Source organism: Galeopterus variegatus, unplaced genomic scaffold (assembly GCF_000696425.1).
Source record: "Galeopterus variegatus unplaced genomic scaffold, G_variegatus-3.0.2 Scaffold219, whole genome shotgun sequence".
In the NCBI taxonomy this organism is placed as follows: Eukaryota; Metazoa; Chordata; class Mammalia; order Dermoptera; family Cynocephalidae; genus Galeopterus; species Galeopterus variegatus.
Window position 1 is genome coordinate 804,987 of NW_007726330.1, and position 23,559 is coordinate 828,545.

Consider the following 23,559-nt stretch of genomic DNA (forward strand, 5'->3'; position numbering starts at 1 on the left):
TTTGTTTGGAAGGAATATAGCAACTTTTAATTAATCTCTTGTACTTAAACAAAGAATATAGCAATTTAATGGGTCCAAAACCAAAGCTGTAAAAAATTGCTGGTAAATAAATAAGATCCCTCTGAAAGTTGTCCTGAAAGAGCAGAGATACACATGGTCCCCACGTGTCCCACCTGGCATTTGCTCCTGCCTTCCTGCTCACCTGGATGCTTTCCTGTCTGATGGGAGGTGAGAAATTGCTCTGACAGAAGCTGCTTTAAAGTAATTGTGGTTTTATTAGTTGAGTTGGTTGTCTTGGGTCTGCTGAAGACATTGCCCGGCCCTTCTGTCCTGTCCCCTTCTGGGGCCCACGGCCGGCCTTGGCACCACCCCCACGGCAAAGGGCAAATGACAAAGGTGCCAGGGTGGCGGCAGCCTGGGTGTGTGTGGTGGCCCTCGGGGATCCCTGGTGCTACTGTCCTACTCCCCCGAGGGCAGAGGCTCTCCCTCTGTCGTTTTCACTCCCACTCAGCTGTGGCCTGGGGCAGGTGAACAGCACGGAGGCCTTCTGCCCTTTTCCCTCCCTACACCTGCCTCCAGAGGGAGTCCAGATGGGAGGAAGCAGCTGCCGAAGCAGCCAGTGTCCATGCCAAGCAAGCTGGTCACCTGGGTGCAAGTGAGCCTGCGGAGCCAGGGCTGGCCGCGGTGCAGGACGCCAGACTGCGAGGCAGCGCTGCCTGCACGGTGCCCTCCCTGCCCTGCCGCCTCCTGCTCTCTCAGCTGGCAGGCCCTTCTCTATGTCCCCACTGGGGACAGGGTGTCCCTTGAGAAAACCCCTGCCTCAGAAGAGGCCCAGGGAAAAAGATCCCACACCCATCTGCCTGTGGAGGGGAGGGGTCTGCAGAGCCCAGTCGGAGTTGGGGTCTTGCTGGCTCTTTAGATGCATCTCTCTGAGCCAGAGCTGTGGAGAGATGGCCTCAGCCTCACAACCCCCCAGGGCCGCTGCCTCCCAGCGCAGCTGCAGTGATGGAAAGAAGGGGCTGCACCCCGTGCACAGGAGGAGCTGTGATCGGGCCCTGGCATTGCACAGCCATGCCCGGCAGCAGCCTGTAGAGCTGGAGGCCAGCTGGGTGGCGGGAGAGTGGGACGGGGTTTGAGCCCCCATGGAGGAGGCAGCTGGGGCCCTCTTAGGCAGAATGGGACGTCGTATTGTAGGATGCTTTCTTCAGGGACTGCAGGAAGAACTGTTCATCCTCCAAGAAGTCACGGTCCTGCAAGGCAGATTTGGGTGAGTGGTCATGCTTCTGTGAACTGAGAGGTGGCCCCCTGGATGCCAGCTGAGCCAGCCCCCACTTGTGGAGCCCCCTTCCCACTTACTCCCTGGCTCTGACTGGCTCTAGGAGGCGGCAGGGGGTGCAGAAGAGCCCAGGTGTGGCGTGAGACAGACCAATCCTGGTCTCCATCCTGAGGCACTTGTTAGCTGTGGAGCTTATGAGCACCTGACTTCATGTCTCTAAGCCTCAGTTTCCTTGTCTGTAAACTGGAGGTGGTAACATTTCCTACCTTGTAGGGCTATGTGTGGGTAAAAGCTTATAATACACACAAAGCCTTCAGCATCGAGCCTGGCACACAGGAAATGCTCCGTAAGTGACAACTGTTGTCATTATTACAGGTTATTGTGAGGTTAAACCGAGAGAATATATGCAAATTGCCTCATACAGAACCTGCCTTAGAGGAGGGGCCTCAGAATTCGCTCACCAAGCAATCTGCAGTTTTATTCTCCCCCAGGAGCTGGGGCCACCCCTCCCCAGGGCCACAGTATGGTTCTTCTCAATTCTGCCCTGTGCTGGAAGGACTCTCTGCTTGTCACCAGGTGACCAAAGGGACGCCCACGGCCAGGAGACACTCACCTGCTCGGCTGTGTGCTTCAGCAGCAGCAGCCTGGCATAGAGCTGTGAGGGGCCTGGGCCGAGGCTGGCCAGCAGCTGGCTGCAACGAGGGGTGGTGGGAGCAGGAACCACTGGGGCGGAAAAGGCTGAGGAGGAAGTCAGGGACCAAAGTGTTGGTGGGAACACCTCCAGCTCATGGCATGCTCCCCCAGGGCCTGCTCGGCGCGGCCAGTGGGTGGAACCTGGACAAGCGCTCTGGGGACATGGGGCACCAACTCCCAAAAGCTTCTGAAAAATGCTCATGTGCTCTTAGCTGGCAAGTCCATTTCTCAAAATTGATTCAAGGGAAATAATAAGGCAAAGATGCAGAGATGTATGTGCGAAGGTTTCCACTGAGGTGCTGTTTGTCTTAGCGACAGCAAATCCCTCAGTAGGGAACAGCCTGATACTGGACACTTATGCTGATTAAGAACTGATCCAGGGTTTCATTACTGACATGAAAACATGCTCCATGTGTATATTACTGAATGAAAAAGTCGAGAGATAAAACAACATATGACACAATCCCAAGTTTGTTTTTAAAAACACATATAGGGCCGGCCTGTGGCTCACTTGGGAGAGTGTGGTGCTGACACCACTAAATAAAGGGTTAAGATCCCCTTACCAGTCATCTTTAAAAATTTTCTCTAGAGAGTGAGGTTGTGGGTGATGTTTTTAAAACAGTTTTTCCCTTCTATTTCTGATTTATTTCTCTAGAATTAACATGTATCACTTGTGTTAAAAAAAAAAGAAATAACAGGACGACTCAGACCCAGCTGGCCCCCTAACTGGAGTGGCAGGCGGAGGTCCTGCCTGTCCCTGGTGCTGCCCTGCCCAGTGGGCTGGCTGAGACACCTACCACTCAAACTGGAGGTGGCCGGGCCCTGGGTCCTGGGGAGTGGCCCGAGGCTGGAGGGCAGGTCCTGTCGAACACGGTCCAGTTGTAGCCTTTGCTGGGCCAGACTCAGATGCTCCTGTCCCCAAATCCCCAGAGAGAAGGACTCAGTTGTGAGGGCAGGAGGCTGGGGGGCAGGGGGAGCCAGCCCTGGTGGGGGCCTTGCCTGGTGCCCGTGCTGCTCCTGCTGCTGCAGCCGCTCCTGCTGCTTTTGCACGACCTGCAGCCGGGCCTGCTGCTCCGCCTGCACCTTCCTGGCCTCACGCAATGCCCACTCGCCCTCCTCATACTTCTCCGAGGCCACCTGCAGGGAGACTGCCTGGGTCAGGGCTGGCGGGTCAGATGCGGACACACCCCTGGTGCCCAGAGCCGCACCTTGCTCATGCTGTCCACCTCCTCGGAGCGGAGCCGGATGCGCAGGGCGGCCGCGTTGACCCGCTCCTTCTCCAGCCGCAGCTCCTGCCGTTCCCGCTCCAGCGCCTCCCTCTCGGCTGCTAGCTGCTCCTCCTTGGCCCGGAGCTCAGTGGCCCTGATCTTCAGCTCGGCCTGCTCCTGAGACAGTAGAGCCTTTGCTGCACTCTCCTCTCGGGAGCTCAGCTGTCCTCTGTGCAGGATTCCGGGGCCCCCTTCACTTCTCCCGCCACCTTTCTGCAGCTCTGCCCCATGCTGCCTCTGGGAGGGGCGGTGGGCAGGGGGCTTCCAGCTGGGCCACAGAGGCCCAGGGCCAAGCCCAGGGCTGTCCTCACAAGCCGTATGACCACTGCAGGCTCTACTTCTCTGAACCTCAGTTTCCCCATTTCTAAAACATCTAAGTCATGAGAATATGATGAGGACCAAATGAGAAAAAGTGTACAAAGCACCTAGGACGATACAAGGAATTGTTATGATGACATTATTGTTGTTTTAATTCCTCTACTTGTTATGTCACTTCTGCGCTCTTCTCTCCTAAGCCTGGAAGCTGACGCATGCAGGTGGATGGGCTAGGGTCACCCGGCCCTCTGCTGTCCTGGGGGCTCTGGGTCCCTACCTTGGCCAGGTTGATAAGGGTGCCCTCGCGCTGGGCGTCCACCTGCAGCGCCTGCTCCGCCTGGCGCTCGGCCCGCTCCTTACTCAGCTTCTGCTGCACGAAGAACTCGGCCCACTCGGCTGCCAGGCGCCGCCGCTCCTCCCCACACTTGCGCATGACGGACTTCTGCTCCTCCAGCAGGGCACTCTGGGACGTGGGGCGAGGGTATGCCATAAGTGTCTGGTGACGGCAGGGTTGGCAGCTGAGCGTGGCACTGGACTCACCTTGGCCCTCTCCAGCTCTTCCCTTTCCATGGCCATCTGCTGGGCCATGACCTTCCGTTGCTCCTCCAGAGCGCGCTGCGTGGACTCCGCCTTGGACTGCTCGGCAGTCACTCGCCAGCGTTCCTGCAGGCCGGGCAGGGGTGAGAGCGTGCTCCCTGCCCCAGGAGCAGGCCTGGAAGCCCTGAGCAGCTGCACAAACCCGCCCCATCTCCCATGCTATGCCACAAACACCCCCTTCCAGAGGTGCAAAGTGAGGTGCCTGGGAGGGACTGCCAGGGCCCAGTCTCTGCAATTCTGCCTGGAAAATGCAGCAGGTGCCAGCCCGGCCCTCGGGTCCACAAATGCACCAAGGCTAATGGCTCAGGAAGGCCAAAGGTCAGCAACATCCCTGCCCCTGAACCGCCAGCTCGGCACTCCACCTGCCCGGTGCCTATGGGCCAAGCAGGCATGGAGCACAGCGTGGGCTTAACGCTGTGCTGGGGATCCCAGCACACACAGCATGAGGCTAGAAGCTTCACTGTGTCAGCCTGAGGCAGGTGCTTAATGAAGTCACCAAATGAAGACATGAATAAATACAGTTCATGATGTAAAAGCACCTATGTCTGCACGGGTATGTCTACAGGAGATACAGGAAGTCATCAGTGGCTATCTTCAGCTAGTGGTAATTTTTATTTTCTTCTCTATTGTTTCCTGTATTTTACTTTCTTTTGTTTTTTTGTTTAAAGATGATCGGTAAGGGGATCTCAAACCTTGACTTGGTGTTGTCAGCACCACGCTCTCCCAAGTGAGCCACGGGCCGGCCCTTATTTTACTTTTTTTCCAATGAAATGTATTATAAAATACTCTAGTATAAACAAAAGAAAAGCTTATTATTTTTTAAAGAAAAAACCTTGCTCTTATATATGAAAGATATGCAGGGAGTTCAAACGTTTCTGTCATATAAATGAGGAAGCTAGAATGACATTTAGTGGGCAAGAGCATCTGTCCCAAGGTCACAGGCATCAGCTGATGTGACAGATCCGAGTGACAGGAAGGAAAGTGGGAAGTGCAGTTGCTGGGGGACGGTGGCCCTGGGGTGGGCGGCCAAGGGGCTTGTGGGGCGGGGAGCAGGGAGCCTGCTGGTGGGGCCGGTGTGCCCAGGTGGGCAGCACTGAGGGCCGGGCCGGGCAGGAGGGACAGAGTCTGAGCCTCGACAACTGACTGGCTGAGGGGCTGAGGTCAGGGACGTGCTGACGCTGCCTGCGGGTGCTGATGGCCTCACCTGCTCCAGGAGCCGGCTCTGCTCGCTCAGGCGTGCCTCCATCTTCCCGATGACCTCCTGGAGCCGGCTCCGCTCCTCCTCCATGTCCCGTTGCTGCCGGCCCAGCCGCTCCTGCAGCGCTGGGGGCAGCCCACAGGGTACTCACCGCCCGCCCGCCTTCCCAGCAAGGGGGCCAGGGGGCTGCGATGGGAATGGAGGGTACCTCGCAGTTGCTCGTCATGCTGCCTGATCCCCAGCTCCCACTCCTGGGAGGTGGAGAGGTGCGAGGCCTCCACGCGGGAGGACAGCTCGTTCAGGCTGCTGGAGAACTTCTCCATCTGGTCGATGATGCCGTTCAGGGACCTGGAGGAGGACCGGGTCACCCCATGCTGATTGCTCTCCAATCCTGCCCCTCAGGTGGATGGGCCCGGGTGCACGTACCGCGTGTGGGAGGTGGCACTGGTGACCGCGTCGATTTCTCGGTCCTTCAGCAGCTTCAGCCGCTGTAGCTGCTCCTCGTGGTCCCTGCGCATCTCCAGGATGGATGCCCTGAGGGGCAGGTGGCGGGCATGGGGAAGGCTCAGCACCGCCACTTGGAGCAGGGCCACCGGGACGGCAGCGAATGTGGTGGTGGCCCCTCACAGGAGTGTGCCCTCCAGTGGCACCAGCTTCCAGGGCCTCTCCACCTCCCCTGGGCATTGCCTCAGTTTCCCCGGCTCCCCTGCTTTATCTGTCTTGGTGCCGCAATGTTATGCGTGCTCTCCACGTCTTAGGTATGTAGTGAAATAATAGCATTCTATCAAATGGATGTCCCGTAAGTTTTGTTTTGTTTTGTGGCTGGCCAGTATGGGAGATCCGAACCCTTGACCTTGGTGTTACAACACTGTGCTCTAACCAACTTAGCTAACCAGCCAGCCCCGACATGCACTCTCTAAGGTGGTGATTCCTTCGTTATTTAGCAAAGTTCATCTACACAGAGGAGAAGCAAGCTGCGTGCACGGCCCTTTCGTGTCTGGCCAATCTGAGCAGTCTGGAAAGGCTTGCTCTGCACTCATCAGCCTCTGACTCCTGTAGGTACTTAGTTTTGTCCTCACCTAGAAAGGCAACTACATCGACACACCAGGCACAGCAGAGCCAGCCTTCCCAGGCTGGAGCTAGTCACTGGCCCCTACTGGGTTAGCAGGCGAGTGTGTTAATACATGCTTAGTTAGCTTTCGGGTGCTTGCTGCCACCAAGCCATGCCCTGCAGGGACCACTCCTGCCTCTGTAAGAGCAGGTGGCATCCCCCAGGGAGGCAACTGGGCAGGCCAGAGTGCTCAGCCCTGGTCCTCACCTCAGTGGGCTGTAAGAGAAGGGCCCAAGCCCCTGTGCAAAGGATGCTGAGCCACAGCTTGGGGTCTCCTGGGGATTGCTCTCCTCTGTCTGATCCATGCAAGCCCGCTCCCCACGGCCCACCCCGGGCCTTGCCCTTACCGCTGCAGCTCCCGGAGCCGCTCCATCTCCCGGTCCTTTTCCTGTGTAATGGCTGCCAAGCGCTGCTGGTGCTGGGCTGTGAGCTCGGCGCGGGCCTGCTCAGCCTCCTGGCAGTGTGACAGATACCGAGCTGACAGCTCTTCATTCTCTCTCTGGAGCCGCTCCTCCCGCTGCTGGTATGATGTTTCTAGCACCTTGACACGGCTTCTGCCAACAGAACACCCAGCCGTGGGGCTTGGAAGGCAGAGGGCTGCCACCTAAAGGGCCTCTCCAAGCACATTGGTGTGGTCTTTGGGGTCAGCATGGAGGTCCCAGCCAGAGCTGGGGAAGAATGTGAGGCTCGGGAAGCCCAGGCAGGCCAGGGACAGGAGCCAGGGATACCTGTGTGCACTCTCAATGAGCTCCAGGTCTGCCTGGTGCTGCTGCTGCAAACTCTCCAGCAGCAGTTTGTGCTGGGCCCGCTCCAGCTCCAGCTTCCGCACCTAGAAGATGGCAGAAAGGCTGGCGTGGAAGGAGAGGGGGAGCTGGGTCCCTCCTGTCTATGCTCCATGCTGCTCACCGCCCCTCCTCACTGCTGGGGAAGCCTCCTGCCACTCACAGCCCTGTCCCCACCACCGGCAACCCATCTGCCCTTCACCTGGGCCTCCAGCTCTGCCAGCTGAGCCTGGCTGTGCAGCAGCTCTGCCTGGAGCTTGGCTGTGCTACCCTGAAGCTGTGCCTGTGCTGCCAAGAGCTGCTTCTGATATTCTGTGCCCGGCAGCAGGTTCTGTGCCAGGGACTCTGGTAGCAGGGACTGTAGGAGAGGACAAGAGATGTCCCAGCTTAGGGAGGGGACAGGGACCCAGCTGTGCTCAGTCCTCCTGGCCCTCTGCTCACTGGACCTCCCGGGCCCTGCACCTGATTTGTGGCTGCAGACAGCAAACAAGGCCATCACACCATGGAATCAGTCACTGCAGTCAACATCGCACCTCCCTTCTCAGGTGTGGTCAGGAAAATGAGTCTCCCTCCCTCCCTCCCTCCGGACAGCCTCCTTCCCAGCAGGGTCTCCAGCCTCCAAGACAAATAGCAGAGCCCTAGTGGGGTCTCAGCTCTGATGAAAGCTCATGACCCTGGCCCTTTCTGTCAGGCCTGCAGCCCACATGTTGACACTAATCTGGCTCCTGCAGCTGCTCTCCACCTATGGTCTCCCAGGTACACGCTCCTGGGGGCCATGCTTCTGGCCTAGGGGTCAGAGGTGACTGCCACACCTGGGAGACAGAGATGGAGGTGCAGTGGGAGGATGGCAGGAATGGAGGAGGCGTTCTAGATGAAACAACAGGACTTCCTGACTAGAGCGTTCCCGGCTGCCCCTGCCTTGATTTCCCTGTTGACGCTGGCAAATTAACAGCCAACTCCACCTGGGAGTTGTGAGGCTTGCAGTTCAGGAAGTTGCTGGCAGGGTACCAGGATGAGCTGGCTGATGTCACATCTGACATGTTTTATTTTACTTTTTTGGCAGCTGGCTGGTATGGGGATCCGAACCCTTGACCTTGGTGTTACAGGGCTGTGCTCTAACCAAGTGAGCCAGCCAGCCAGCCATGTCTGACATGTTTGACTCATTCATTCTTCCCAGCAGGTTGTCTGGTCAAACTGCTGGTGTTGCCTCTGAGCACAGGAGAATTGTTCCCTGCACCCGAGACGTGCACCTGGTAGTCTACCCTCCCTACCTGGACAGGCACAGAAAGCCCTGTGGGTTCCTGGGAGCTCGGGGAACAAATCACAGGCTCTGAAAAGTCAACAGCAGAGAAATGAGGAGGAGGCTGTGGGCCTGTGAGTGTGTCCAGGAGAGCCCAGCATTGCTCATCTTCCAGGGGCCCCCAAAAGAGGCTGAAAGTACCTCTTCTTCACCCAGGGTTAAACCCCCAAACAAAGCAAAAAACAAACCAGTGCTGGAGAGGTCTCCAGGGGCTGTTCCCCTCTTTGAGTCACCTGTAGGGAGGGCCAAGGCAGCCTGATTCCAAGTCACAGGGGACCTGAGGACACAGGGATGGGAGGCAGGATCTAAGTAAACTGCTTTCTACGTAGGGCATAGAGAGAAGGGGAGGGTTGGCACCGGAGTAAAGGAAAACTTCAGGCTCAGAGGTTGGTAATTCACTGTGTGGTCTCAGTTGTGCTGGTGGCTGGTAAAGGAGATGGGGACCCAGCTTCAGAAAGCTCTTTAATCAGTGGGCCTGACACAGGTATCGAATATGACAGACCACACTAAGCATGCCAGGACCCCATCAGCTGTCTGTTGTCTATCTCTCAGGAAGGAGGCCTGTGCCAGCCCCCAGCGCCCCTCACCACCCCTCTGCCCCGGCTGTGGACCTACCCTGAGACGTCAGGTCCGGCAGGCGGTATTTCTTGTGCTGTTGTTCCTGAGGTCCTTCCAGCAGCTGCTCGCTCACGCTCTTGAGCGCTGGCAACAGGCTGGCTGAGGAAAGTCAGTGATAAAGATGGAGGTGACAGAAGGCCCGAGCTAGGCTGGAAGAAGATGGGGCCCAGGACAAGCTCCAACTGGGAAGCGCATGGCCGTCCCTCTTCTTGCTTTCCCTCGCCCCTCCTCCTGTTCCCACCATCCTGTCTTGACGAATTCTCCTCCCAAGTCTGAGCGCCTGGGACTGTGGGCTTCCCTTCCCTTCCCGTACCCCTTCCCCACCTCAGTGTCCACTATGGTGCAGTGAATGGACCCTGCCCAGGGAGTGACAACAGACACGCCATACACGGCAGAGTTAAGTTCAAGTTCAGAGCCTCGTTTTGGCCACTTGCTTGGGTCAGCTTCAGATCAAGGCTCTGCTCAGTGTCCTCCCAGGTCTGGCCGCTCTTTGGGTTCTCGTCTATTTCCATCACCCTTCTCGGCTCTTGGGGTCAGAGAGGAAGCAGGGGCTCTTCTGTTTCTTCCCCTTGGCTTCAGGTCAAAGTCAAAGCTGCCTCGTCACATCACACCAACTACAGGATTTGGTGATGTCCCAGGGCTGTCACAAACTGACCAAGTCACCTCCACCTGGTGCTGGCTGCAGAGCATCCTACCACTTCCTCTGGATTCTCTGGCCTTGCCAGCTCCCTTCTGCCCTCCTGCCCTCAGAGGCCATTCACTTCCCTGTCCCACTGGTCGCCATTCTGGGGCTTCCCCTGGGAGCTGCCTCTGGGCCACTGTCTCTTCTCTGACACTCCCAAAGAGCATGGGGCCATCTCAGCTCACACATACTTTATTTACTTAAATAAATCTACTCGGGTCAGGAGAAGCACCAGCAATTGGAGTGCTGGGTCTTCGCCAGCCTGGGGTGCTGCAGGCAGGGCCCCTGCCCAGAGGCAGTGGGACGATGGTGTGTCTGATTGAGTCAGCACCTGTCCCTACAGCTGTCGGGGCATGAGTGTCAACAGCTCCCCAGTCCCTTGTGTCTGCACCTGGGCCAAGCCAGCAGCCAGAAGCGCTCTCTGCAGTGCACAAGAGGAAGAGAAGCAAAGCCGAGAGGGGGTGCCCGTGCCCACGCCAGTGAGGCTGTGGCAGGTGAGAAGGGCAAGGTTGGCCTCCCAGGCCCCCACCCGGTCCTCCCCCCACCAGACACAGCTGCCCAAACCCACACCTGCCAGGAGGGAGAGGGTCTACTGCCTTCGCTGAGATCAGGCCGGCAGAGGCCCCAGCACGCTCCTCTCTGGCCGGAGCTTGGGACTTCTTCCGGGACAAGACAAGGCTCAGCCAGTCCTCCTCTTCTTTCTCCTCGGATGTTCCCAGCTTGGAAGCCTGGCTGGCTTTGGCAGGGGACCCTGAACCCTCGGTTGGTGGCTGTGCCCCTGAGGAGGCCGGGGCAGGGTGCTGGCTCGCAGGAGGGGGCATGGAGGGTGTGGTAAGCACTGAGCCGCCCTGGTGGGCCTCTCTGGTGGGAGACGAAGGGAGCAGGTCCAAGTCATCATCCTTCAGGCCCAGCCAGTCAGCTCCTCCCTTCCTGGGGTGGATGGGACTGGAAGCCGCTAGAGGGCTCTGTGTGGATCCCGGTTCTCTCTTGGAGTCTGGGCCACCTTCTGCTAAGAACCTACTTCAAGACAGAGAGGAGGGCGTCAGGTAGGGAAAGCAGCCCGTCCCCATGGGCTTTCCCCCCTTACCAGCCTTTCCCTCCACTGCTGGGGAACTATAAGGTCCCAGCAAGGAGTCCATGATGTCCAGGGACCCTGCACAGCAGACGAAGGCCCAACGAGCAGTGGCCCCTGGACCAGCTCAGGCAACGGAGCAGTGGCAAGCCACGTGCTGCTTGTAGAAGACCATGAAATATGGACACCTCGACTTGCATCACATGACCCAGGGGCAAGTCAATCCAAAGAACAGAACCGAATTACAACCATGTGCACACACGTCCAGAGAAAAGTCAGCTGGATCAGGTGGTTTTCAGATTTTCTGTCAATGGCCATTTTGTTACTTATTTCTTTGTTCAGCCATTGCTGACATGTTACTGACCAGTGGCAGCAGGTCCCAGGTTAAAGAACATACTGGGATTGGGAAGAAATGTCAGTGTGTACGTGGAGCTGGTTAGATAGAAAGAGACTCTGATGAAGCCAGCGTGGCATGATGTTAACAACTGCTGAGTCTGGGTGAAGGGGAGGGAGCTTTTGTACTATTCCCACGACTTTTCTGCAAGTTTGAAATTATTTTGAAATACAAAGTTTAGGGCTGGCTGGTTAGCTTAGTTGGGTAGAACGTGATCTTGATAACACCAAGGTCCACAGTTCGATCCCTGTACCGGCCACTCACCAAAACAAATGAACAAACAAAATGGAAAGTTTAAAATATATACTGGGAGAAAAACTCCAAATTCAGAAAATTCTACCATTGGGTGGTTTAATTTTTTGTTGCAAACTGAGCAGACCTCGCTGTCAGGACTGTCGGGCAGGTCCAACAGCGGTGTCCCCGGAAGTGGGTTTGAGAAGCCTCTGCAGAAGGCTAGTGGTCTTGCATCCCTCAGGGAGACCGAGCGACGCCACAGCCTTTCACGGCTTTCAGGGGCATCAGGCAGAGGCAGGCCCACCTTTTCCTTTTCCTTCTTTATTTTTATTTGTTTTACGGCACCTGGCTGGTATTGGGATTGGAACCCTGGACCTTGGTGTTGTAACACTTCGCTCCAACCAACTGTGCTAACTGGCCAGCCCTTTCTTTTGTTTCTGCGGAGACCGGGTGGGGCTCGGGCAGGCCAGACAGGAACTGGGATCGGGCTGGGGCTCCTGCTGGGGCCGTGTACACCCCTCTGCCCGGATGACCTCCCTCTTCCTTTAGCACCCTGAGCCTAGCGCCTGTGCCCCCTGCCTTCTCACACGAGGCTGTCTGCAGGGGCCTGTTTGCTCAGCAGTCACCCTGCCACAGAGGCCACGCTTACCTGACCGACTGGCGGCGGGACTGCCGGCCCTCGCAGGAGCCCACGGTGGGCTGATAGGCCCCAAAGGTCAGGTCCTCGTCGCTCCAGTTATCTTCTTTGTCTGTGAATTAAAGAGCCTGTGACCACGAGCTAGAACAGGGAAAGCCATAAACTCTTTTACGGCTGCGGAACTCTGTCTGAAACAACTGCGCCAGCAGCACCACGTGCGGGACAAGGGACGCGGAGTGCTCTGGAGGAAGCAGCCAGTGCTGGCCCTGCCTGAGCTCCCCGAGGGCCGGCCCAGCAGTGGCCTGTGTCGCACATACGACTCCAGAGGTGGCTATGGGCCGGTGCTTTGAGAAACACTGGGCCAGAGCAGAGTTTTTCAAACCATGAGCTGCTGCTGCTTATCAGAAGGCTGAGAACCCATGTTAATGAGTTACGACCAGTGTATTTATAAATCAAACATTATCTGAATAAAAAACAGCAGAGCACTGACGATGGTAATGGTTAAGTATTATTTCATGATGCTTTTGTCTCAGTTATAAACATGTATGATAATGTGTGTGTATCGTGATGTGCAGCTTATTTCTTATTAACGGATTGTGGTAAAGACCTGGTGTGGAATCCCCCCTGCCATACCCTCCCGTCCCCTCCCGTCCACCTCAAATGTCCTCACCCTGTGGCCTCTGATACTTCTTGTCTAGCTTGAACTCCCTGTGCTCCCCAGTGCCTGGGCGAGCCAGGAGTTTGGTGGCAGTGCCTCGACCCAGCAGTTCATCCAGCTTGGAGCGAGCAGGACGGGGCCCTTCCCTGCAGGACAGACAGCGCCGGGATGTGTGAATACGTGGGGCTCTGGGCCCACACTGTACCACTCTCTAGCTTTACCCTGGACCTGACGCAGCAGCCTGGCCAGGGACTCTCGCTCATAAGGATCCTTACTGGTCTCTTGTCTGTCTCCTCTCTGCTTTGGGGCTGTCTCCAAACTCCAGGGTGGCCATGATGTCGTCCCCATTGTCAAACAGCAATTCTTCTTTCTTTCGAACGGGGGTGTCCCCAGGAGTTAGAGGAATAGAGGGACCTAAGAGACAGAACATGTGTTCAATGTCCACAGCTTTCTTGTCCTCAACTGGGATATTTGAATGGGTGGGTGGGTGGGGGGGTTGTCTCTGCAATCCTGGTCTTTGGGTGGGGTGACTGTAGGCATTGCACCGGTCTGGTCTGTCCACGGATCTTACCCCCACCCCACTCCCAGGCTCATGCATCCCACCTTCCTATTCCTAGAGAATGATCATCTCTTGGTCCTGGACCTGTGGTCCCTGCCCTGGTGAGGTCTCTGGTCTGCACCAGAAAGTGCAGTTAGCCTGTTGCCAACAGACTCTGCCCCAGGACGAGAAACAAGCCCACTTCGCCCTACCTGGCTCTCTGGCTGGGCCGGGGCTCTTGTTGGAAGCCATCTCACTCCCTGTCACAGGCGGCTTCTCAGCAATTCTTTCCTCATCATCGGAGAGGAGTCCTGCCAATGGGTCTTCCAAATCTCGCAGCCAGATGGGAAAGCACAGGTCAGACTGCAGCACTTGGTTCAGAAAAAACCAGCCTGAAGCTGGGGGAGTTACTGCTCTGCTCTAACACAAACCAGCCCCTCAGCATCTGGAGGGAGGGCGGGGCCTATGGTGAGGGGGGCTTCGACACAGAGATGAGGCTCTGCAGGGGGAGAGGGAGCTGGGAGCCTGGCCCTGGGCTCACCCGTGAGGCTTCTGACCCTGCTGGCTGCATGGCCTTCTGGAAAGGTCCCTAAGGCATCAGAAGACAGGTAAAACATTCATGTGTTCACGAAGGGAAAGGGACTTTTTTCTATACCCTACAAAATCTTCAGTTTGATGTCTGGCTTCAAAGTCCTTGCAAATAAGTTCCGCAAATATCCCAGCCATACAACATAACTAGTCCCTCCCTGAATTCACGAGAACTAAATACGGGGCCCTAGGTCTCTGCTCCTCCCACAACACACACAGTGACGCAGCCTCAGGCAAGCAAGCACTACCCTGCCTACTCCACTCTCCCTCTGGAGTATCCCACAAGTATGACTGGGGGGCCTGTGGTACCTTCAAAAGAAAACTGCTTATACGGATGCCCAAAGCTGCTAGAAGAGGGAGGTGGCTTCTTGGTGGGAATGGTGCCCGCTGTGGGAAGCAAAAAGAAAGCAAGGTGGGCCTGGGTCTCTCCTGGCCAAGGTCCTCCTCCCACACCATGGACTGGGGCCCCTGGGATGGGGTGCACTTCATCCTGGGAAGCTGAGGGCTCACAGCCACGCACACAGCCAGGGGAGGGGTCTATACCTCCCCTCCCCAGTTCTCACATGGGCTTCTGGAAACATGGTGGGAAGCCACCTCCTGCCCCCTTGTCATGAGTCACTCTGAACAGAAATATAGGTTTGGAAGATGCATAGGCTACCATAAAATTTTCCATTTAAACTCAAATGGCTTCTCCAGGAGCTGCCCATGTTGGACTTAGGGAGGCTGGAACAGCCCTAGGAAGGGAGGAGATTCAACCTGTCCCCCTCCCCAGCACGAACACTCACACTCACACACACTCACACACACATCCTTGGCTGCTCCACTCCAGACACAGAAGACAGGGCCCGTAGGACATGAAAGCTTCCTTCTAAGCATCTCCCATGGCCCCACAGTCTCCCTAGTAGATTCGAGGAGCTGTCTCCCATTCACCTTTCTCAATGGCTTCTAAATTGCCAGCAGGTTTGGGATTACTGGGCAGCTCTTCTTTCCCAGAGCCCTTTGCAGCTCTTTTGCTAGAGGCCAGATTAGGCGTCCTCAGACCTAAGAGGTCGGCATCCACATCACCCAGATCCTAGAAAACAGGAAGGATGGAGGCTGACGTGTGACAAGGGCTGACTTCCATCTATGGAGGGCAGTTGGCAGCCCAGGGGCAGCATGGTGAGAAAACAAAGGAAGATGAGAAAACTGCTGAGAAAAAAGGTGAGTTAAGAAAGAAAACTGAGGGCCGGCCTGTGGCTCACTCGGGAGAGTGCGGTGCTGATAACACCAAGGCCCCGGGTTCGGATCCCACATAGGGATGGCCGGTTGGTTCACTGGGAGAGCTTGGTGCTGACAACACCGAGTCAAGGGTTAAGATCCCCTTACCAGTCATCTTTTTTAAAAAAAAAAAAAGAAAGAAAACTGAACCGAAGTTAAGCAGAGTGGGGTGGGGGTTCAGCTCATGGTTCTGGAATGAGAGACTCAAAGCCAACACCAAAAATTGAGTCAGAGGACTTTCGGGTCATGCCCAGGGGTTCCAAGCCAGCTGGCCCCGGGGAGAAAGATTTCCAGCTGAGGTTAAAGAAGCTGAATCTGAAGCCAGGAAGGGAACAGACACCAATCCTTTATAGCCCCACAGGGCTAGAACCGAGAGCAGGGCCTTGGCCCAGGGACCACAGCAAAATGGATTAACCAGAAGGGTCAGGAGGGCAAGGGTCCGAGGTGAGGGAGAACAGAGGCGGCCCCGGCCAAGCTACCTGAGCACTGTGAGATTAGGTTCTTATAAACTGTTCAGAACTTTTTTTTTCTTTTTTTGAGGCTGGCTGGTACAGGGATCTGAACCGTTGACCTTGGCGGTATCAATTGTTCAGAATCTATGTCTTACAGTTCCACTGCAAAGATTAGTTTTGGCCTTGATCTGATGAGAAGAAAGCTTTACAGAAAGGGACTTGGCAGGGGATGTGGAGAGAAACACGGAGAAAAGTTAAGAACAAACGTTAGAGGAGACAGTCTCCCCCCCGGCCCCATTTCCCCAGAGGCCTGTGCTATAGACTTCCCAGTCTCTACACACCAGAAAAACGAGTTTATACCCAGAGGGGCAAGAAGGGCGACAGCCCATGGATGAGCTTCATTCTCGTACTAGGAAAGGTAAAGGGAGAAATTAGAGGGAGAATAAAGCCTTGGCACAAAACACCATCACTCCTCACCCCACCCCCAGCTCTGAGAACTGTGCAAGTTGTCCCAGTACCTTCATAGCCTGGAGCAAAGCCTGGGGGTCTGCATCCGAGACATCCGAAGCCTAAGTCCACAGGACGGTGAGGACACACGTGAGCATGCACGGGAGTCAAACCCAACGCAGCTCAGGCCTCCAGCCCTGTCACCTTGCTTCTGTTAGGGCAGACGGCCCAGCAGGAGCAGAGGGTCCCTTTGCCCCCTCCCTCGGGGGTTGGCTGTTGTTTGAAGTCTGGTTGTGGAGACCCAGAAAGTGCTGCCACCCCCTTCCTCCCAACTGGAGGGACGACTTCCACCCCAGGACCCACATTCTGCTACTTCCCATCCATGCGGCTTAGGCAGTTAAGGAGATCGTTATGGAAAGGGGGCAACTTTCCAGACTCTGAAGCTGCCAGGAACTCTCCTTCCTAGCTCATCTTACTGGTGGGAAGAAGGATGTTGCTTTGGGTCCACAAGGCAGCCTTTGGGGGTCATTTTGCTTTAAGAACAAACTGACCTTGCAGGGACTTCTAAGCCCTTTCATGAATAGCCCTTGGGCCACAACACCCATCTCACTATGTCTGGGAATAAGTAGAGAGGCTGAGGATTGGGGAATGGGCCAAGCTCACCTCGGCATCAGCTCCGGCCAGGCCTGCCATAGTGCTGAAGAAATCGTCTTTCAGGAGGGACCTGCAAAGGGGTGGAATCAGCACCTACTCTCACCCCCAGGGTATTAGATGATGCTAAAAAGGAGCGTGGAGGGGCCGGCCTGTGGCTCACTCGGGAGAGTGTGGTGCTGACAACACCAAGGCCATGGGTTCGGATCCCATATAGGGATGGCTGGTTCGCTCACTGGCTGAGCGTGGTACTGACAACACCAAGCCAAGGGTTGAGATCCCCTTACCGGTCATCTTTTTAGGAAAAAAAAAAAAAAAAAAAAGGAGCGTGGGTTAGAGAGTCCAGGTGAACTTGGATAGATTTCTTTGGGAGAACGGAGTTGCTAAAAGAAATTTCACGGGCCACCTAATATAGTGATTTTCAACTTTTTTAAAGCAGTAGAGCCCCTTTAAAAACAAATTGTTAAAAACAATAGGTAAGGGCCAGCCCCGTGGCGCACTCGGGAGAGTGCAGCGCTGGGAGCGCAGCGCCGCTCCTACCGCGGGTTCGGATCCTATATGGGAATGGCTGGTGCGCTCACTGGCTGAGCCCCAGTCACGAAAAAGACAAAAAACAAACAAACAAACAAACAAAAAAAAAACAATAGGTAAGAAAGCAAAACAGAACTGCTCAAGCTAAGATGAAAGCTATAAAACTCCTCCCTTGTCGCTCATCATCAAGAGAACCTCAGAAGAACAAACACAATTTGAAAATCATTGATCTGGGCCAATCCTCTTTTTTTTTAAAAGATGACCGGTAAGGGGATCTTAACCCTTGGCTTGGTGTTGTCAGCACCACGCTCAGCCAGTGAGCTAACCGGCCATCCCTATATGGGATCCGAACCCGGGGCCTTGGTGTTATCAGCACCGCACTCTCCCGAGTGAGCCACAGGCCGGCCCGCAATCCTCTTATTTTGAGGCAAGGAAATTGAGGGGCTCAGAGAGGTTCAGGAATTGCCCAAGGTCACACAGTAAGTAACAGAGGTAGGAGTAGAAGCCAGGACTTCTGACCTCTAGTTCAGCTCTCTTTCCACTCCCCCAGGTTCTTTCAATAACTGGGAGCTGAGGGAAGNCATTTTGCTTTAAGAACAAACTGACCTTGCAGGGACTTCTAAGCCCTTTCATGAATAGCCCCTGGGCCACAACACCCATCTCACTATGTCTGGGAATAAGTAGAGAGGCTGAGGATTGGGGAATGGGCCAGGCTCACCTCGGCATCAGCTCCGGCCAGGCCTGCCATAGTGCTGAAGAAATCGTCTTTCAGGAGGGACCTGCAAAGGGGTGGAATCAGCACCTACTTGCACCCCCAGGGTATGAGATAATGCTAAAAAGGAGCGTGGGTTAGAAAGTCCAGGTGAACTTGGATAGATTTCTTTGGGAGAACGGAGTTGCTAAAAGAAATTTCACAGGCCACCTAATATAGTGATTTTCAACTTTTTTAAAGCAGTAGAGCCCCTTTAAAAACAAATCGTTAAAAACAATAGGTAAGAGAGCAAAACAGAACTGCTCAAGCTAAGATGAAAGCTATAAAACTCCCTTGTCGCTCATCATCAAGAGAACCTCAGAAGAACAAACACAATTTGAAAATCACTGATCTGGGCCAATTCTCTTATTTTGAGGCAAGGAAATTGAGGGGCTCAGAGAGGTTCAGGAATTGCTCAAGGTCACACAGTAAGTAACAGAGGTAGGAGTAGAAGCCAGGACTTCTGACCTCTAGTTCAGCTCTCTTTCCACTCCCCCAGGTTCTTTCAATAACTGGGAGCTGAGGGAAGGGGCTGGAAATTACAATATTAAAACTGCGCACACTAGGGCTGGCCCATGGCTCACTTCAGAGAGCGTGGTGCTGACAACACCAAGTCAAGGGTTATGATCCCCTTACCGGTCATCTTTTAAAAAAAACAAACTGCAGGGCCGACCCTGTGGCGCACTCGGGAGAGTGCGGCGCTGGGAGCGCAGGGGCGCTCCCGCCACGGGTTCGGATCCTGTATAGGGATGGCCGGTGTGCTCACTGGCTGAGCATGGTGCGGGCGACGCCAAGCCAAGGGTTGCGATCCCCTTACCGGTCACAAGAAGGACAAAAAAAAAAAAAATCTGCATACACACCAAGGCAGGTGCAGGGGCAAAGAGCATTGGAACTGAAATGGGTCACACATACCCACGCCAATTCTACACTTACTTTGTTCTAGCTCTTGAAGAAGGGAGCACCTGAGATCCACCTGGGGTGTCTCTGGCATGTGAAGCTAGTTTAACAGGCTTCTCAGGTAGTGTCACTGGAAAAAAGAAAACAGAAAAGATGTCATTTGGGTAAAGAGAACTGGAGTCAAGATGACAAGGAAGGACAGTTCGGTCACCAAGCCGTCTCCCAGAGCTTCCTACTAAAGAAAGGTGTGTTTGGAGGAAGAAAACTGGCCCCAGAGGCAGGTCCCAACATTATCCCTTGAAGAACCTGAACCGGGGAGGGGTGGTACATTTCCAAGGAGGAAGTCAACCCTAAATGCCAAATGAACAGCCGAACCCAACCTAACCCCACCCCGTGGAAATGCAGGAGGAACACTGGCGCTTCCACAGCCCCAAACTGCAAGTCAGAATACGGGGGCTTGTGCTCTGTGGGTTCTCTGGGGCCACATGGGGGAAATCTAAGGATCGCAGTCCCTGGTGAATTCTGCATGACCCTGCAGCCCTGCTTGTCGGTACAGCAACATGGGCACAAAAGAAAGACAAGGGAGTAGTATCCAGAATATATAAGGAACTCTTAAAACTCAACAATACAAAGATACATAAGGCTGGCCGGTTAGCTCAGCTGGTTAGAGCACAGCCTTATAACATCAAGGTCACGGGTTCGGATCTCCCTATCGGCCAGCCACCAAAAACAAAACAAACAAAAGACAAATAACTCAATTAAAAATAGGCAAAGGATTTAATTAATCAATTAATTAATTAATTTATTTATTTATTTAAAAGATGACCGGTAAGGGGATCTTAACCCTTGACTTGGTGTTGTCAGCACCTCGCTCTCCCAAGTGAGTCACGGGCTGGCCCTAAAAGGATATAAATAGACACTTCTCCAGAGAAGATATACAAATGGCCAATAAACANCACCAAAAACAAAACAAACAAAAGACAAATAACTCAATTAAAAATAGGCAAAGGATTTAATTAATCAATCAATTAATTAATTAATTTATTTATTTAAAAGATGACCGGTAAGGGGATCTTAACCCTTGACTTGGTGTTGTCAGCACCTCGCTCTCCCAAGTGAGTCACGGGCTGGCCCTAAAAGGATATAAATAGACACTTCTCCAGAGAAGATATACAAATGGCCAATAAACACATGAAAATACGCTCTGTATCACCAGTCATTAGGGCAATGCACATGATATCCACAATGACATACCCACTTTATACCCACTAGGACGGCTATAATCAAGAAGATAGAAAATAAGCATTGGCAAGGATGTGGCAAAACTGGAACCCTCTTCCACTGCTGGTGGGAATGTAGATACAGTTGCTGTGGAAAACAGTTTAGAGGTTCCTCAAAAAGTTAAACATAGAGTTATCGTACAGTCCAGCAATTCCACTCCTAGGTTTAAATTCAAAAGAACTGAAAATGCATGTCCACACAAAAACTTACACACGAATGTTCATAACAGCATTATTCATAATAGCCAGAACGTGCAAATAACTCAAATGTTCATCAGCTGAGGAATGGACAAAATGTGGTATAGATCCACACAATGGAATACTATCCATAAAAAGGAATGAGGTACCGATACGTGCTATAGTGTGTAGCTTGTAACTTTAAAAACATTATGCTAAGTGAAAGAAGCCAGGTGCAAAGGCCAGATACTGTATGACTTTCTACAAAATGTCCAGAATAGGCAGATCCATAGAGCCAGAGAGCAAATAAGCAGTTGCCTAAGGTTGGGGGGAGAGGGGTGACTGAGGACTGACTACTGATGGGTACGGCGTTTCTTCCTGGAGTGATGAAAACGTTCTGGAATTAGGTAGTGGTGATGGTTTGTACAACTCTGTGAATATTCTAAAAGCCATGGTATTGTATACTTTAAATGAATGAATTTTATGGTATGTGAGTTATATCTCAATTAAAAAAAAAAAAGAGAGAAAGAGCAAGCCTAAACCAGGAGATTCTGGGGAAGGGGCACTTACTATCATCTTCCAGGAGGTCACCAAGGACATCATCAATGGAGCCTGGAACAGAAAAGGGGCCGTCATGGCTTCAGGAGGAAAGCAGAGTGGCCCTTACAGATCTCAGGCCTGAAGACTCACCCCAGGGCCTCTGAGCTCTCAGATGGTGGGACTTAGGTTTAACACTCCCTTCACTGGCCACAAGGTGTTTTCTGACTCTCTGGCAACAAGTCACAATGCCTTGTTGCAAAACCCCAGGTAGAAATTTAAAATAACTTTCTCAAAAGATGGTGGTACATATCTTCAGTAGAACCTGCCTTCTACCCGCCTCCCCCATGACGCACCAGCCAACAGTCAGTCTTCCAGTCTCTGATCAAAGTCCAGTGTGATTCTTTGAGAAAAGTATCCAAGATTTCTAGGCACATGCAAGCTTCTTTCATATCAGTGGCCTCCCTGTGGCCCTTCCATCTGAGATCCACCAGAACTGATCTGGATGTACCTCTCCTTGGCCATTTTCTTTCTTTCAGTCATTTTTTAGCTTATTTTAACATTTACTTGTACATATTTGTGGGGTACAGTGTGTTGTTTCAATTCATGCATATACTGCACAATGACTCACTTTAGGGTAGACGGCATAGTTTTGCACCACTTCTCCTTCCCCCCACCCCCTCCCTGCTCCTGGGCCACTTTCTGATGGAGGCATGTGGGGTAAACCTAAGAATGAGTACTGAATTAGTCCTCCCGTTCAGCTCAAGTGACTTTACTACCCTTAACCACAACTGTATGCATCTGGATACAATGAGAAGGATTGTTTCCAAAACCCCCCATCTCTTATTTATTTCTGAGTTTCTCTGTGGGCCACTGAGGGAGCATAAGGAATCCTCTAGGAAGACCAGGGCTGCCTATGAAATTATGGGAAAAACAGCAACACTCTCACCAAGAACATTTATTATGTTTTTTTTTTTTTTAAAGATGACTGGTAATGGGATCTTAACCCTTGACTTGGTGTTGTCAGCACCACGCTCTCCCAAGTGAGCCACGGGCCGGCCTTCACCAAGAACATTTAAACACAGACATGTCTAAATTATTTTTGGACCCAAGGGAAAAAAAAGNAACCCTTGACTTGGTGTTGTCAGCACCACGCTCTCCCAAGTGAGCCACGGGCCGGCCCTCACCAAGAACATTTAAACACAGACATGTCTAAATTACTTTTGGACCCAAGGGAAAAAAAATATATATATATATTTGGCCTAAGGGTGATGTTCCATCTCTCTACCCACCTTTCAATCCCTTCTTGGTTTTTGGTGCCTAAGATGGGAAAAACAAATCACATTAACAAAATCAAACAGTAAATGTGTGCTGAAACCTGAAATGCAGAAAGAATTATTTTGCCTTTGCCAAGTCACCAGAGGAAGGAGCACCAATGACATTTAGAGACAGATGTCCTTTATGCTTTCCTAGAGTTTCTGAGAATGGACTTACTTAGCACATGGAAAGAGCCCCCACTAACCAGCAGTGGGTGCCAATGGGTGGGCAGAAGTCTCTCCTTTTCCCTGATTTCCAGGTGCCACACACAAACCCTCCCAGCCAGGATGTAACGGCTGGACATGTTTTCTTCCATTTCATGTTCCTGACTCCTCAATACCAGTTTCTGGGTGGATGTTCAGGAGTTCAGAAGAAACGTTCCTCATTGCTTAAGTTTGATATCAGTGCTACTTCCCATCACTCTTCTCCAGGGACCACATCCTGGTCCTTGCCATCCAGCCCCCAAAGTGTTCCATGCAGTCAGGATCTCCGGGGGTTGGGTTCACATCTACATACATCTCCCTCTGCACTCTGCCTACCATCTCCGGGCTCTGGGGGATGCTTGTAGCTCCTTCACAGCACTGTCCAGCTCATTTGAATTCTGTCCACATCAGGCTCATCCTCCCTAAAAAAGAAAATTAAAGTGGGTTGCTTAAAAATGATGTGGCTTAGGACTGACCAGTTAGCTTACTTGGTTAGAGTGTGGTGTTGGTAACACTAAGGTCAGGGGTTGGGTTCGGATCCCCATACCAGCTGGCTACCAAAAAAAAAAAAGAAAAAAAAAAAAAAAAAAGATGTGGCCTTAACAGTGCTTGAATTCAAGGGTTATCAAGGCTCCTCTTACTTTACCTGTTCAAGAAGGCAAAACCTATTTCCATAAATTAAAAATTCTTTACAGGGAGAGATATTCAGATGAAAAGCAAAGTGCTCTGGATAACTTAATGAGCTTTCCGGTGCTTCGAAATCACTTGAACAGAGTGCAGTGGGCATCATCCCTTACCTTGAAAGAGCATGCAGGAAGAGGCGGGTACCCATTTCAGAAAGCAAGTGGGTGCCTGGCACCACGGCCCAAACCCCTTTCCCAGGCAACACCCATGACTACTTTCTAGGCAGCACAAAGAACAGGCGTGAGCTCTGGCCACTCCTTGACACGCTTTTCACTGATGGTGGATTTTTCCCTCCATACTAGCTGTAAATTTGACTCACCCCACTGAGAACTGTGATCCTCAGAATCAGCTTTCCCCCGCCCTCCACTTTACCAGAACCCACCTTCAGCATGCCTTAGAAGACAGGGGTCAGAG

General features: G+C 53.2%; 1 protein-coding gene across 1 annotated transcript; it reads right to left on the reverse strand.

Moving 5' to 3' along the window:
• Positions 1-23,559, reverse strand: FBF1 (Fas (TNFRSF6) binding factor 1). The gene is made up of 30 exons (XM_008566096.1): positions 23,528-23,559; positions 22,798-22,883; positions 22,234-22,261; positions 20,975-21,016; positions 18,984-19,077; positions 18,018-18,078; positions 16,189-16,239; positions 14,916-15,033; positions 14,271-14,348; positions 13,586-13,705; positions 13,111-13,249; positions 12,848-12,981; positions 12,190-12,289; positions 10,411-10,860; positions 9,156-9,257; positions 8,729-8,817; positions 8,512-8,570; positions 7,443-7,598; positions 7,187-7,287; positions 6,806-7,012; positions 5,774-5,881; positions 5,556-5,695; positions 5,354-5,472; positions 4,093-4,215; positions 3,830-4,015; positions 3,178-3,354; positions 2,969-3,106; positions 2,761-2,881; positions 1,890-1,999; positions 1-1,250 (listed from the first exon to the last, which is right to left on the reverse strand). The coding sequence occupies exons 2-30, from the start codon at positions 22,798-22,800 to the stop codon at positions 1,167-1,169; spliced, it is 3,438 nt and encodes a 1,145-aa protein (XP_008564318.1). The 5' UTR covers positions 22,801-22,883; positions 23,528-23,559; the 3' UTR covers positions 1-1,166.

Excerpts from the sequence above, each read along its gene's own strand:
- FBF1 (XM_008566096.1), bottom strand. Across the intron at positions 8,571-8,728 it reads TGGAGACCTCTCCAGCACTG|AGCCTGTGATTTGTTCCCCG; the intron begins GTTTGTTTTTTG and ends TTGACTTTTCAG. Across the intron at positions 2,000-2,760 it reads CTCCAGTTTGAGTGGTAGGT|TGGTTCCTGCTCCCACCACC; the intron begins GTCTCAGCCAGC and ends TTTCCGCCCCAG.